At 39.7% G+C, this 12,421-nt stretch overlaps 1 protein-coding gene across 1 annotated transcript in view; it reads left to right on the top strand.

Moving 5' to 3' along the window:
* Positions 1-236: 236 nt before the first annotated feature.
* Positions 237-12,421, top strand: part of pcp4b (Purkinje cell protein 4b) — a 44,651-nt gene continuing 32,466 nt past the window's right edge. Inside the window, exon 1 of the mRNA XM_059330795.1 lies at positions 237-441. Within this exon, the coding sequence (XP_059186778.1) occupies positions 433-441 (9 nt within the window). The 5' untranslated portion in view covers positions 237-432. The remainder of the gene's footprint in view (positions 442-12,421) is intronic.

The raw sequence follows: 12,421 nt of genomic DNA, 5'->3' as shown, positions 1-12,421 counted from the left end.
ACATAATTTTACTTTAGAGCTTTTGTTATGAAGCTCACACCCACGCACTAGTGCACACACTCAGGTGGGAGTCACAATGGTACATGTAGTGAAATAATAATTCCTATTGATGACATGATGACTGGTGCATGAAATGCCTCCCAACGCTCACATTTATGTTCATCACCAGGAGGGAGAAGCTCCGTTTGGCTGCTTCTGATGAAAAGGGCTTACACAGCGTATGAATATTTGAAGGAGTTGGGTGGTGACTTGGGAGACACATTTGCCCACGGCATTCCTATTGGTTTATTGGTGACGTGATGACACGGAGGAGTTGGGCTTAACACTTTATAAAAGCTTCTCTGTCCGCGGCGAGCCACTCTTTTAAAGACCTCTGTTGCTGAAACTTCGCGTACTGGAAGCTGCCGAGAAAGCTCGACGTTACCGTCCATCATGAGCGAGGTAGGACTATTTTATATTTTAAAACAAAAGAAAACGGTCGGGATTAACCCAATTACGCACGATGCGTGCGCTAATGCGCGGAGAGGAAACATCATTAATGAGAGATTTAACAGCCAGACGAGCTGCTGCTGTTGTCGACGGATTTCTGATCCGACATTTACTGTTGGATGTAATTCATTACAGAGTATCAGATTGTTGCACAGCTGCTCTGTCAGAGTGTAGGGGACACCGGGGCGCATCAGTGTGCCGTGAGCTACTCCCCCTGAAGACACACTGTAGTGGATCTACGATAGATAACAGAGTTTACTATTCACTATGATGGGTCAGACCTACTTCACGTTCACTCCTGTTTCATGCTGCCTGCTTTCGCAACAACTGTGTGGCGAAAAATGAGCGCAATGTAAAGAGATTTTGAGTAGTATGGTGACAGAAGTGAACAGTTTTTACTTTGACACTCGGCAAACTGTCATTTAAAGTCACATATTGTAGGGGATATTGTGGATAAGGGCTGCAAAGATTCATTGATCTGTTGTCAATTCATAAATTATTCGCCAACTATTTAGAATGTAGTCATTCATTTAAGTAATTTTATTTTTTTAATGAAAAAATGCCCCATTTATTTAATTGACTATATCTTTGAGTTGAGGGCAAAGCAAGACATTTCAGCATGTCATCTTGGACTTTGGGAAACACTGATCGACATTTTTCACCATTTTCCAAAATGTTATAGACAAAACAACTAACCGATTAATCGAGAAAAAAAATCGACAACTGAAATAATCGTTGTGGGTGATAGTACAGTGTGGCAGTGCAGGCGGATATACACACCAACTATTCTGTATATTACATCATGTTTGTCTCTCAGTATAAATAACCAAGCTGCTCTATAAGTAAGACCACAGGGGGGTTTTTGCAACGGAAAACTGCTGTTTGGCTTTTCCCACAGCTCGCTCTCCGCTGATTCCATACAGTCACAGATGTTCTGGCTCCATGCATTTAAAATGGAGGGAGGAAGATATTAATAGCTCCTTTTTAATGGATATTTCTTATCGTGCAGGAAATCTAAAGTTCAATGCCCTTAAGCATTATGTTAATGTCACTACTAGTATTTGAGTTGTTTTTTGGGGGGGCGCTAGACGGGCATTCATTTGAAAATATCATGCATGATATAATATGCCAGTCAAAGGAATATTTTTACAAAAGTGATACAGCGGGCCGATTATGACTTGTAAAGAGCTGATCATTTCTCAACAGACTGAAGGTTTTTTTTTTGCTTGTCAGTTGAGTGACACTGTCATCATACTTATCTGGATCCAAGTGACACCTAGTTGTCAGTGAAATATTCGGGACCTTTCTGCAGATTGTGGGACATCAAAGATCTTCAGCAAACACCCCTCAGTTGGACACAGCAGGGACGGGGGCAAGTCGGACTCCAGTTCAGTCCGTCAAAGCAAACAATTTAGTTCCTATCCAATCTCACACATTAATGTTGTAGTAGGATTGGAAATAATACAACGGTACTTATGCCAAGTTTGATCTATTCATAAGAAAATCTGCTTAATTTTACTGATGCAGCTCATTGTTGTGACAGATGACAGACTGAACTGAAATGATTTTGCCTCGCAATTTCTTGGACGCCTCATCAAATAAGAAGTTTATAGTGTATTCTGCTGCATGTTAGTACAGTGGGATGCAGATAAATGCAGGTGCAGTGGTCGGAGTGTTCTAGTTTGTGTTCTGCATATGTTCATATATATTTGCTTTAAAAAAAAAACATGTAAATGGTCATTTGTGTTTGCATATCCTCTTGTGTGTGATGAAGTTGCAAAAACACAGGTGTATGAATGCACAAAGGGTAAGTTCAAGTCTGAGATGTTAAGAGTGATTTGGTTCTTAGCAGACCTGGCACTCAAAACTTAGAGGCACCCAGGTGAAAAATGTCCAAACACTTCAGGTAAAAAAGGCTGTTTTTTATCCTGCAGTCTGGTGGGTATGCAGTCTGTCATTCCCCTTAAATGGATCGGTGGCAGACACTGGCGTACTTCCCTGCGAGCTGTTTATAACAAGTCATTCACCAGCCGCCTTAATAAAAGATGAATTCAGGGTGCACACAACAGGAGCTATAACAGCTTTTAAATAATTGAATCCCTCGCCGGCGGCGAAATCACCCAATCCTTTTGTTTGGTAATAATGTGCAAAGTAAAGAGAAGCTGCCATCTCCTGTTGATTAAAAGAGGTGTAATTTTAAGGAGAACATGGCCCTGGTGCAAATGTAAGGAGGAGGAGGAGAAAGAGGAGGGGATGTGAAATGATTTTTCTCCATGGTTTGGTCAAGTACTGCGCAAAGTGGAGTTGTTCTCAATCAAAGTCACGTATTTGGTCGCCAAACTTGACTTGTAGCCAGTAACTGAAGCAGAGCAGCTCAGCAGGTTCTGGATGGATGAGTCTCGCAGTGGTCAGCACTGCAGCGCTCCCTCCCTCATCCACACCACCCTCTCTGCTGCCCTTGTTCTCTCCGCCTTCCTCTTCCTCCCCCCCTTTATCTACACCAAGCTGCTCAGAACAAGTACAATACTCAAGGAAGACTGTTACACAGTTTTACCCTGACATCTTAGACTTTTACCTTATGCTCTGTCCCTTGGCAAATGAAGCAAAGCTTTAAAAATCTAACGGAAAAATTGAGGTCCCTAAAGCTTCTGACTTCTGTCAGTGTGTTCATGTCAAGGAGGAATCAATAAGCTGACACAAGAGACTGAAAAACTGTCAGGTGCTCCAGATGGTGGAAAATGGCTGACTCAGACACTTTGACAGTTTTTTATAAGTTTTGCTACTGACAAGATTACCAACCATCATGATTGTCAGCCTTAAACTTTCTGAGGTATTGTAGCTTGCTTTTTATGTTCACTCCATCTGTTGTGTTTGACATGTTGTTGATCCAATATTACAGAGCACAAGATTGCGTTATTAAGAATTGTAAAGCAGTAAAATTAAAGCCCCCCTTCTTACACAAGTGTAAGATAAAAAATACTCTAAATTAATATATTATTAAACATGGTTTACAGACATAAAAAGTAAAGAAAACAACTTTGAGACGGGTCTGGAAGCACATCGAGTCTTTCCCCCTCAGTAAGAAGTTCTCCGCCCACCACCGCTGCTCCCGCTAGGTCGACTGGTGGAAGAGCAGAGCAGACCGGAGCTTAGTTCTGCAACGATAGTTCCTGAGTCTGGTCTAATTCTTACATTAGAAGATTCAGCCATACTTCACATGTTTAAACCTCCAGACTCAGACAAGTTTGTCGTGTGCAGAGCAGACATATCATAATGGTAAGTGTAGTTAGCTTGTGACTGCAGTGGCTGACACAGTGTTAGTGGTTGGAAAAGGTACAATATTATCTGCTACAATGCTACAGTTTCTTTTTGCTCTCTGTACTGACAAGTTCGCTCTGCACCAGTTTCAGAGCCTGTTGGATATTGGCCTGAGAACAATTTATCCTTTGGGGGCAGGGGCTGATATTACTAGGTTTCTGGTTCAAACGGATATCCGGATAACAGGCCAAGACTTCCTCTTTTGGTATTTGTTGACAGTCTGATTAGCAACTTGAGATGCAAGAATGGAGCCGGGAGACAACGTCTATGACCGGATAATTTCACAAGTTTAGCCAGTTTAGCTAAGCTACTAAAAAGCTAGTTGTGAGATGATAGCTGATGTATTCCAAGATCACATTTCGCCCAATACGTTCTGCCTCTTTTGCTCTCCACATGGACTGTTTACCTACATGCAACCAAAGTCTGCTTAAACGTGTTTGGACAGTACTATTTGGACTACAAATGGACTACGAACACAAATCAGAACGATTTTAAATACCAAAATATGGTCCTGTTGGTTATCCCGTTGTTTACGGAGATCAGCTTTGCCCTGGAAGTTTCAGGTTTCTTTTCCAGCTTTTAAAGTTTTGATCAACCAACCAATCTATCCGGACCTGCATGTGTTTGAATCTCTGGAACCCTTCAGCAGAGGAATGCAAAAACACTCTAGTGACAAACTTTGCACAGTTTGCAGACAGTGGTATATCGAAGGTCAGACATGGGGGGCATAAACATAAGAAAGACATATGGAAGGGTAACGTTTTATAAAACTCCCAAAAACTCCACGAACCCTCCCAGAAGAGGCTTTTTCACAGCAGGCAGTTTGACTTTGTCCTAACAAGAAAAGCACAGGTGTTCATGATAACCTTAACACTGCATTCACACAATGTCCAGAGAATGGGAAGAAATACCACAAACCCCCGAGGCTGCGAGAAGGTTACCTCTGCTGTTAACCTTGTGGTCACATCATTTAGACTAAATTATAGGTTTTGCAGGGTTATGTATTTATGGCTTTTCTTTACATGTGAAACCAGATCAAACTGTGTACTGCTCTTTTTTATTTTAGCTGAATCAACTTGTATTAATGTAACTGTTGGACATTATTTACACAATGGTGGCTGTGCAGCCATTTTGCCAATCGTTGTTGACCCTTGCTGTGTTTCTTTTCACTAAGTGAATAGATATGACAGTATGACATGGCAGCATGAACCTGTCCAGCCAGCCATACAGCTGGCACGCCTGAATGTAATGCAGCCATAATTAAAAATATTGATTACACCTGTGCTTCTATTGCTGTAACAAAATGTCAAAATTTCTGTTGGTTAAAAGGTGCATTGTGCTCTGAAAGTTTTTTAAAAACCACTCAACAAAACAATTTCAGTTAACCCAAAGCAAACCTTACAGGAGCGTCAACCTTTTACAACAAAGAAATATTCTGGCATCTGTTCAAAACAGTAAAGATGAATGCAAAAACAGCAGGATTATATTTTACAGTTAACAAAGAGACAGGTTTCACAGTTGCATGCAGGTGGTCAGTGTGTTTTTGGTAAATTTGCGCTGAAAAAAAGCAGCAGTAAAGAGTTACTGCACATTACATGGAGCATTTTCCAAGGGTGCTTGATCTTATGTTGACTCACAGGTATTTTCAGACTACAAAATTGCACTCTGCTGTTATTTTCCTGCAGCCAGTGACTCATATCTAAACTTTATTTCATGCCAAAACAGCTCATACGATGGCAGCCGATCTCTACTTTCTGCAGTAAGAATTTTTTTTTTTTGTCAGTTTCACATCAACGTGGTCAGTGTTGACGAAAGGGGGAAAAAGCACTTCAGACTTTGAAGACATTGTCAAATTTAGAGAAAGATATTCTTAGAGCTTATTGATCTTACCTCGACACCTCCCATCCATGTTCTGCTCTGTGCTAATTAACATCAAAGTTACTTAATGCACCAACACAGCTGTGGTGGGTGTGTTTATAACCAAGTATAAGGAAAGTTGTATGTGTATGTGCATATGAGAACTGATAGTTAGTGATAGTTCCCCCACCACCATTATTTTTTATGACCTGCAACAGTTTTGAACAAGTTTGCCCAGCTGGGAATGGACAGAAGTGCTGATTAGCTTGATTAAAAAATTAGCATAAACTTAGCCTTGATTGGCTGCCAGATCATTACTACAAGCACCAGCTTCTTCAGAGACTTTTTAATGACTGTTAAAAAAAAGCCTTTGGTTATGTTGATGACTGCAGTGAGAAATCATACGCAGTATTCAAGCTTCTCTAAATTAGCCCTGCCTTACTCTGACATTCAACAGCCCATGGACAGGAAACATAAATTTGACAGAAAAAGCTGTTAATCCACTTTAAGTAGAGATTGAAATTTCTCTAAGTACTTAGACTTAAATAACCTCGGCCAGGGATGTAACGATGAGGTCATCACATTATTAGTCAGCACAAATCAGGCAACTCTGAATAGCTCCTTAAGACCTTTGCTTACTTAGCAAAGTGAGCCTATTGCACTGCAGTGCACTATATAATCAATGGGGACGCTTCCCGAGCTCAGATTGGATTGTTTTGTGCTACTCAACAATGAGCTTTATAGGAAGTGCATTGGAAGTTGTAGTAAAGTTACTATCGTAATGCCTCCAGACAAAATTGGATGCATTTTCCAGTGCAGTTTGATGCATCATCTTTAATAAAGCAATGGGAGTCGTGGCATTTATTTTTTTATTTTTTGAATGTTTTTTCCCCTCTCTTTTGGCACTCCGAACACTTTTCATCTCAGAGTTCAAGCATGTATTTTAAGAACTGACGTCACCACGAGTAGCATGAGTCGCTCAATCCTTGAAATGCACACCACTGCGTCTGAGGGTAGAAATCAGCATTTCTGGTTAGCAAAAGCCAAACGATAAGTCTGTCCTAGTCTCTCCAGATTGCTAAACCTATAACAGGAAGTGGTCTGTCCAATATTAAGCAGCTTTAGAGCATGCACTGCTGGATTAGGGGACTTTTGTGGATTGCGTAGATCAGCTGTGTTGCGGCCTCCTATGTTGTCATCTAGATTCTTGTTAGCTGTCCAACAGGCAGATGGACCTCAAATGGAGAGATTGTTTTTTTTTATCCAAATGGTACAGAGACTTAAATTGGCTGGGCTTTGTAAATGGACTAAAACTTTCAGAAATAAATACTCAACCACTTGTGATTTACTGCTGTCAGTCTGTCACTTCTGTTTAAATGGACTCTCTGCACCAGCAGTGAAAGCATTTTTACAGATGTTTGTCCTATAAATATAGTTTTATTGTGATGAACATCTGTTTGGTAAGTTTGGCATGGCTGTATGGATGGTAATGGCTGTTGGTTGGTTGGTCTCCGGACTAAAATATCTCAATAACTATTCGACGGACTTCTCAATCATGGTCCCCAGAGGATGAATCCAACTGAGAAAGTAAAGAAATATGTAATCGAAAGTTAAAAATGGACTTTCTCATGATGTCATGCTGTCGGTTTTTTTTCTTTTCTAAATAAGTGCTTTTGAAACATCCCATCACAATTAAGTAACAATTTAAAGCTCACTAGCATAGCAGTCACATTGCCGGGGAGGTGTTTTTGAAAAATATTTTCAAATTAACAGTCTCAAAAGCGTCTTTAAATGGTTAAAATAATTGTATTATAGTAAAACAATCACATCAACAATCTAATACTATGAGCATATTTGTTATTGTGGATTAATATCAGGTTTCCCTAATCAACAAACACTCCATCAACCAATGTGATCTTTATCAACAGCAAAGAAGATGTGAATGGCAATTTACTCCACCGCAGCATCATAAATCACTTGAATTGCTGCCGAACGCACAGTGAAACTATTACACACTGGGTGGTTAAGTGACTGGGATGAAAACAGTTTTTGTAATGCATGTGTGGCTGTTGTCTGATTATTATGCAGCCATAAATCTCAAGCTGTGTACACAAGGCTGACAGGCTCCTGCTCCTCAGTTTCACGGATTGCAATGTAAAGTGAATCAATAAAATAAATTGACATCTTTATTAGGCCTGTTGCTTTAGTCAAGTGCTTTGGAAGGTGTTTACCGAGCTCTTTTAATCCTGCAGCTGATGGATGAGTTGCTGTCAGACTAAACTACATGTATGAATAAAATACAAAAGAAATAAAGAAATCTTTATAAAGTTTCTGCTTTCAGCTTTTCAGATGGATGAAACATTTTGACATGTTTTATTGTTGAACATTAATATTCCACCTCGGTATCCACATTGTAGGCCTACATAACACAACAGATTTGGATGTGAAAGGACAGTTTGACAACCATAAAATGTGTTAATGTATGATAATAGGTGTCATCTCTGTGTAAAACCAAAACACATCCTGTCATCTTCACTCCATGCATGCATCGCAGCCATGAAAATCACACATTTCAGCAGTGTCAGCAACAGTGTGCCATGTGTGCATGGCAGTGTGTATGTCTCAGTCATTCACCTTGCGAGTGGAGTGGGTGGGGAAGGGCTGAATTAGCAGAGCGACATTACTGCTGCACACTGCAAATTTACCTCCCACGAAATCATTACAGCATCACACTCCACAGATTTGAGGCTGAAAATAACACTTCAGGGACTGCAGGGGTCTGCAGGCCAATCTCATAAGTAAGGAGGTTACAGAAACACGTTTGAGACTGCAGGGTCCCTACTTGAGATATGTGGATAAATGGAAAAATCTGGGCAGAGGCACGTCAGTATGTAACCTGTTTAGTTCCCCAAGTAATCACTATCCACCTTAATGATAATGGAGTGAATATAAGTGACTTTGCCCTTAACATCCACTCCTTTAGGCTCCAAATTAGATATTAATGTAAATTTACTTGCTACAAATCAGACAAAGTATCACGGTGATGATCTTGTGTTGACAAATTTGGGATTTTTCTTTTCTTAAATGTCTTTAAAGTGGCTTTGAGATGTTTGTATATTTTGCCATGTTCACCACTTCTCTGGGCGTCAATGGCTGGACTTGCAACCAGGTACCAGATTGTAAGCATACATACAAAATGGCAGACACCATGCAAAAAAAAATGCAAATATAGCGAGGTAAAACTCTGTACTCTTAAAACGATAGTGAAACTACTTTTATATGCATTATCCAACCGTAAACCACAAAGTTCGTGTTCATACTTTGTTTTAATTCCAGAGAGACAATGAAAGATAATCAGTGTCTCGTTTGTCTCAAGCCGATGTGGAGCCTAATTGTGAGGGTTTTTTTTTTCTGATGTTCAGGTTTAATTCATAAAGACAATTTGTAGTTTGATTTTCCAAGTTAAACCTTTTTGTTCAGAGCATTTCATATCTACACTGAGGTCACCTTTGGTTTATGGTTATATTGTTAGAAGCCAGTATTCTTATTGTAAAAAATAATGCCTTGCAGAGCTTAGAGTTATTCTTGAAGAGCCAGGTTCATCAGAGCATTGTTATATATAAATTCTTCATTGATTCATTTTACAAATTTATGACAAGAGCATCTTCACGCACAGTGCTGAGCTGCATCTCAAATTAATCTTCAGGTTCCCAGCTTTAAGATGGTGTAAACTACTGTGGCATTTACTGTTGACCTGCTATCTCCCCCTAAACATCCAGTGCTGGCCAAACCCAATTCTCTACAGAATGGGCCTTTAACTTGTTATTGGGTGCATGTGATAATTCTTCACCCCTTAGCTGGTTTCTATGTAAAACCACACATTCAGTAAGGTGTATTATAACCTTGGTAATGTTAAACAGCAGCTTCATAAGCTTCTATGTTCTCGGTAGAGGAGGTCTGAGTGGCTGCTCATCTCTCCTCCAGCTACTCCAGATGACTTGTGTCAAACAAGCAAATTACCTTTGACTCAGCTGAACATTTTGAACATTCCTCTTGCCAGATTTTCTTGCTTGTAGGACATTATAATGTAATAATTTCCTGATAATGTAATAATGCCTGAAACTGTAATAAAAATTGCTTTTAACTCGATTGAAAATGTAATAAAACCCAATAATGTAATAACTTCACCAATAATGTAATAAAATATCCTGACTGATATTGTCATAACATTTTAAATACATTTTCAGGAGTTGTTTTTTTCTTTTCATAACTGATTATGTGAAATTGTAATACTTGACAGATAATGTAAAATATATGTGTTCATTTTCAGTCCAAAGTTCTACATTTTGTGTTTTGAGAATCTAAGAATGTTATATACACCAGAAACAACAGAAAGACTATTGGAGTAAATTGCAGACCTTGAGTACGATACAGCCATATGCACATGTGCAGATACACAGGGACATGCAACTACATCCTGGCCTTACTGAGTGGGAGATGGACTTCCCTCTTTTGGAGACCAGAATATATATATATATATATATATATATATATATATATATATATATATATATACATACATACATACATACATACATATATATATATATATATATATATATATACACATACATATATATATATATATATATATATATACATAAGTCAGGATTTTCATTACACTATCTGTAAAGTTATTACATTATTGGGTTTTATTACATTTTCGATCGAGTTAAGTGCAAATTTTATTACATTTTCAGGCGTTATTACACTATCATTATAGGGTGATCCTTTGCTTCATGTCCGGTGTCTTTATTCAGTCACTGATTATTACGAGCATACAAGTAGAAGCTGAAGAAACTGCCGTATGCTTTTCCTTTCCTCAGCTTATTGTAAATAATTGACTTTATTCAACTACAGAATTAATTTTTTACTGCTATGTATGTTTCTCAGCAGGTCTCAGCATTAACAGAAGGTCAGGACAGTTGCGGCAGCTTTCTGCAGCACTGTGCTGCACTGGTTGGGGTAAAAAAAAAAAACCCTGTAGTTTAATTGATGGTGTTCTGTGCTCTTCCCATTGTGGACTAAATGGAGCCTAACTGCTGTGCTCATTTTTAAAGGAGCTCATGTGGCAAAGAAAACCTGCTGCTCAAAGTTAACATCATGTCTCTCTGGATGTTAGAGCAACGGACAAAGATGAGACAAACTGGCAACATGGAAGGAGATTTGGAGCAGTTGGCATGGAGGTGAAACATGGAATTTACTTGAGAAGCGGATATAAATCATGAGCTGACAGCGAACGTCTGTCATCACATCTCGACACTTGATTAATTTGGGACTGACCTGCCTCTTGAGTGCCCAGCAGATCCATATGCTTCTGTTTATGCTCCTGGATATTAATGCTAAAATATGAAAACCTCTTCTGGGTCCACTCCTAATAAACACTAGGACACAAACAGAGGGAAAAAACAACGAAAACTGAGTTCATTGCAAGTGCTTAATAACCTTGGGCTGTTTTTGGGACAGATGTTGAGCTATTATTCAACACGATGTCGTAGTATCGGATGAACTCTTTCTTTCTTTATAAATCCTGCGGCACCATCATGTCCCGCAGGTCTTTTCTGTCACCTTCTTTCCTCAAAGGGATTCTGTCAGAAACTCCTCTCATCTGAGCAGGCACATGCCGGAAGCCAACAAATGCCCTCAGCAGATGTCACTAGAAATTCATTGCAGCTTTTGAGGAATTGTTTTATATGACAGTGCCTCAGAAACACATTTCAACACACAAGAGGCGTTCCAAGGAAGATTGTGTTCAATGGTTTGATTAGATGACTTTATTAGTCCAAAAAAGGAAGAGCTGGAGGAAATTAGGAGCAGTCGTTCTGATGGTTTCCTGTAGTTCCTTTTCACAGAAATGTGTTGGAATGAACCCTTGATGATCCTGAGCTGGTAGTTTCAACAGTTTCAACTCTCACTAAAAGACCAGCAGCTCATTTGTCTCTGCCCTAAACTTGAAGAACAGAAAGAAGAAGAAGGGGCAGTTTGGCCGTATGTTCTTTCTGCTTGACTTGTCTGTGGCCTACTTCTGCTTTTTTAAATTCTTAATGGCCATTGAGTGTGGCAGGGAACTGTTGGACTCTGCAAGCTGCCAAGTCTTAAAATAACCCCAGAAATGAATGAACAGTATAATTTAATTATTTCCCCCACTACTCTAATTTGAATTTCTAAGTCGTACACTTCAATTTGTGTGGTGTTCAGTAACCCACTGGGCATTCAAACTATGAGTTGATCCTGGTTCCTCACGTTATTATCACATCAGATACCTGGCTATCTTTTTCCTGGGAAGTTGTTCAATGAGATGTTTTTACTTGTCAGTCTCTGGTGGGACGGCACACGCAGGGACAGATTCTTCATTCCTCATAATTAGGGTCTTAATTTGAACACCTTGCTCTTCTTAGTTCATTTGCAAAGCTTCTCTCCTGCTGCCTGGCCCACAAAACTGGACTGGAGTGGTATCTGGGTCGCCTGGTTACGTATAGCGGAGCGCTCTCTGTATCACGTGGACCCCCCTCGCAGCTGATGGGCGCTTGGCACTGGATCTTAGCAACAGAGTTGCCCGCCAACAAGCTGGCCTTCCTCTAAGCAAGCCAGTCTCTCTGGGTCTTAGCTCTCTAGCCCAAAATGGTCAGTAATGCTGAGCCAGATGAAGTAGCCGAAGCCAAAACATCAATCATCGCATTATGCCAGCCATGCTTAT

This window comes from Centropristis striata, chromosome 4, assembly GCF_030273125.1.
Source record: "Centropristis striata isolate RG_2023a ecotype Rhode Island chromosome 4, C.striata_1.0, whole genome shotgun sequence".
Taxonomy (NCBI): Eukaryota; Metazoa; Chordata; class Actinopteri; order Perciformes; family Serranidae; genus Centropristis; species Centropristis striata.
This window is presented reverse-complemented; position numbering and strand designations above follow the sequence as displayed.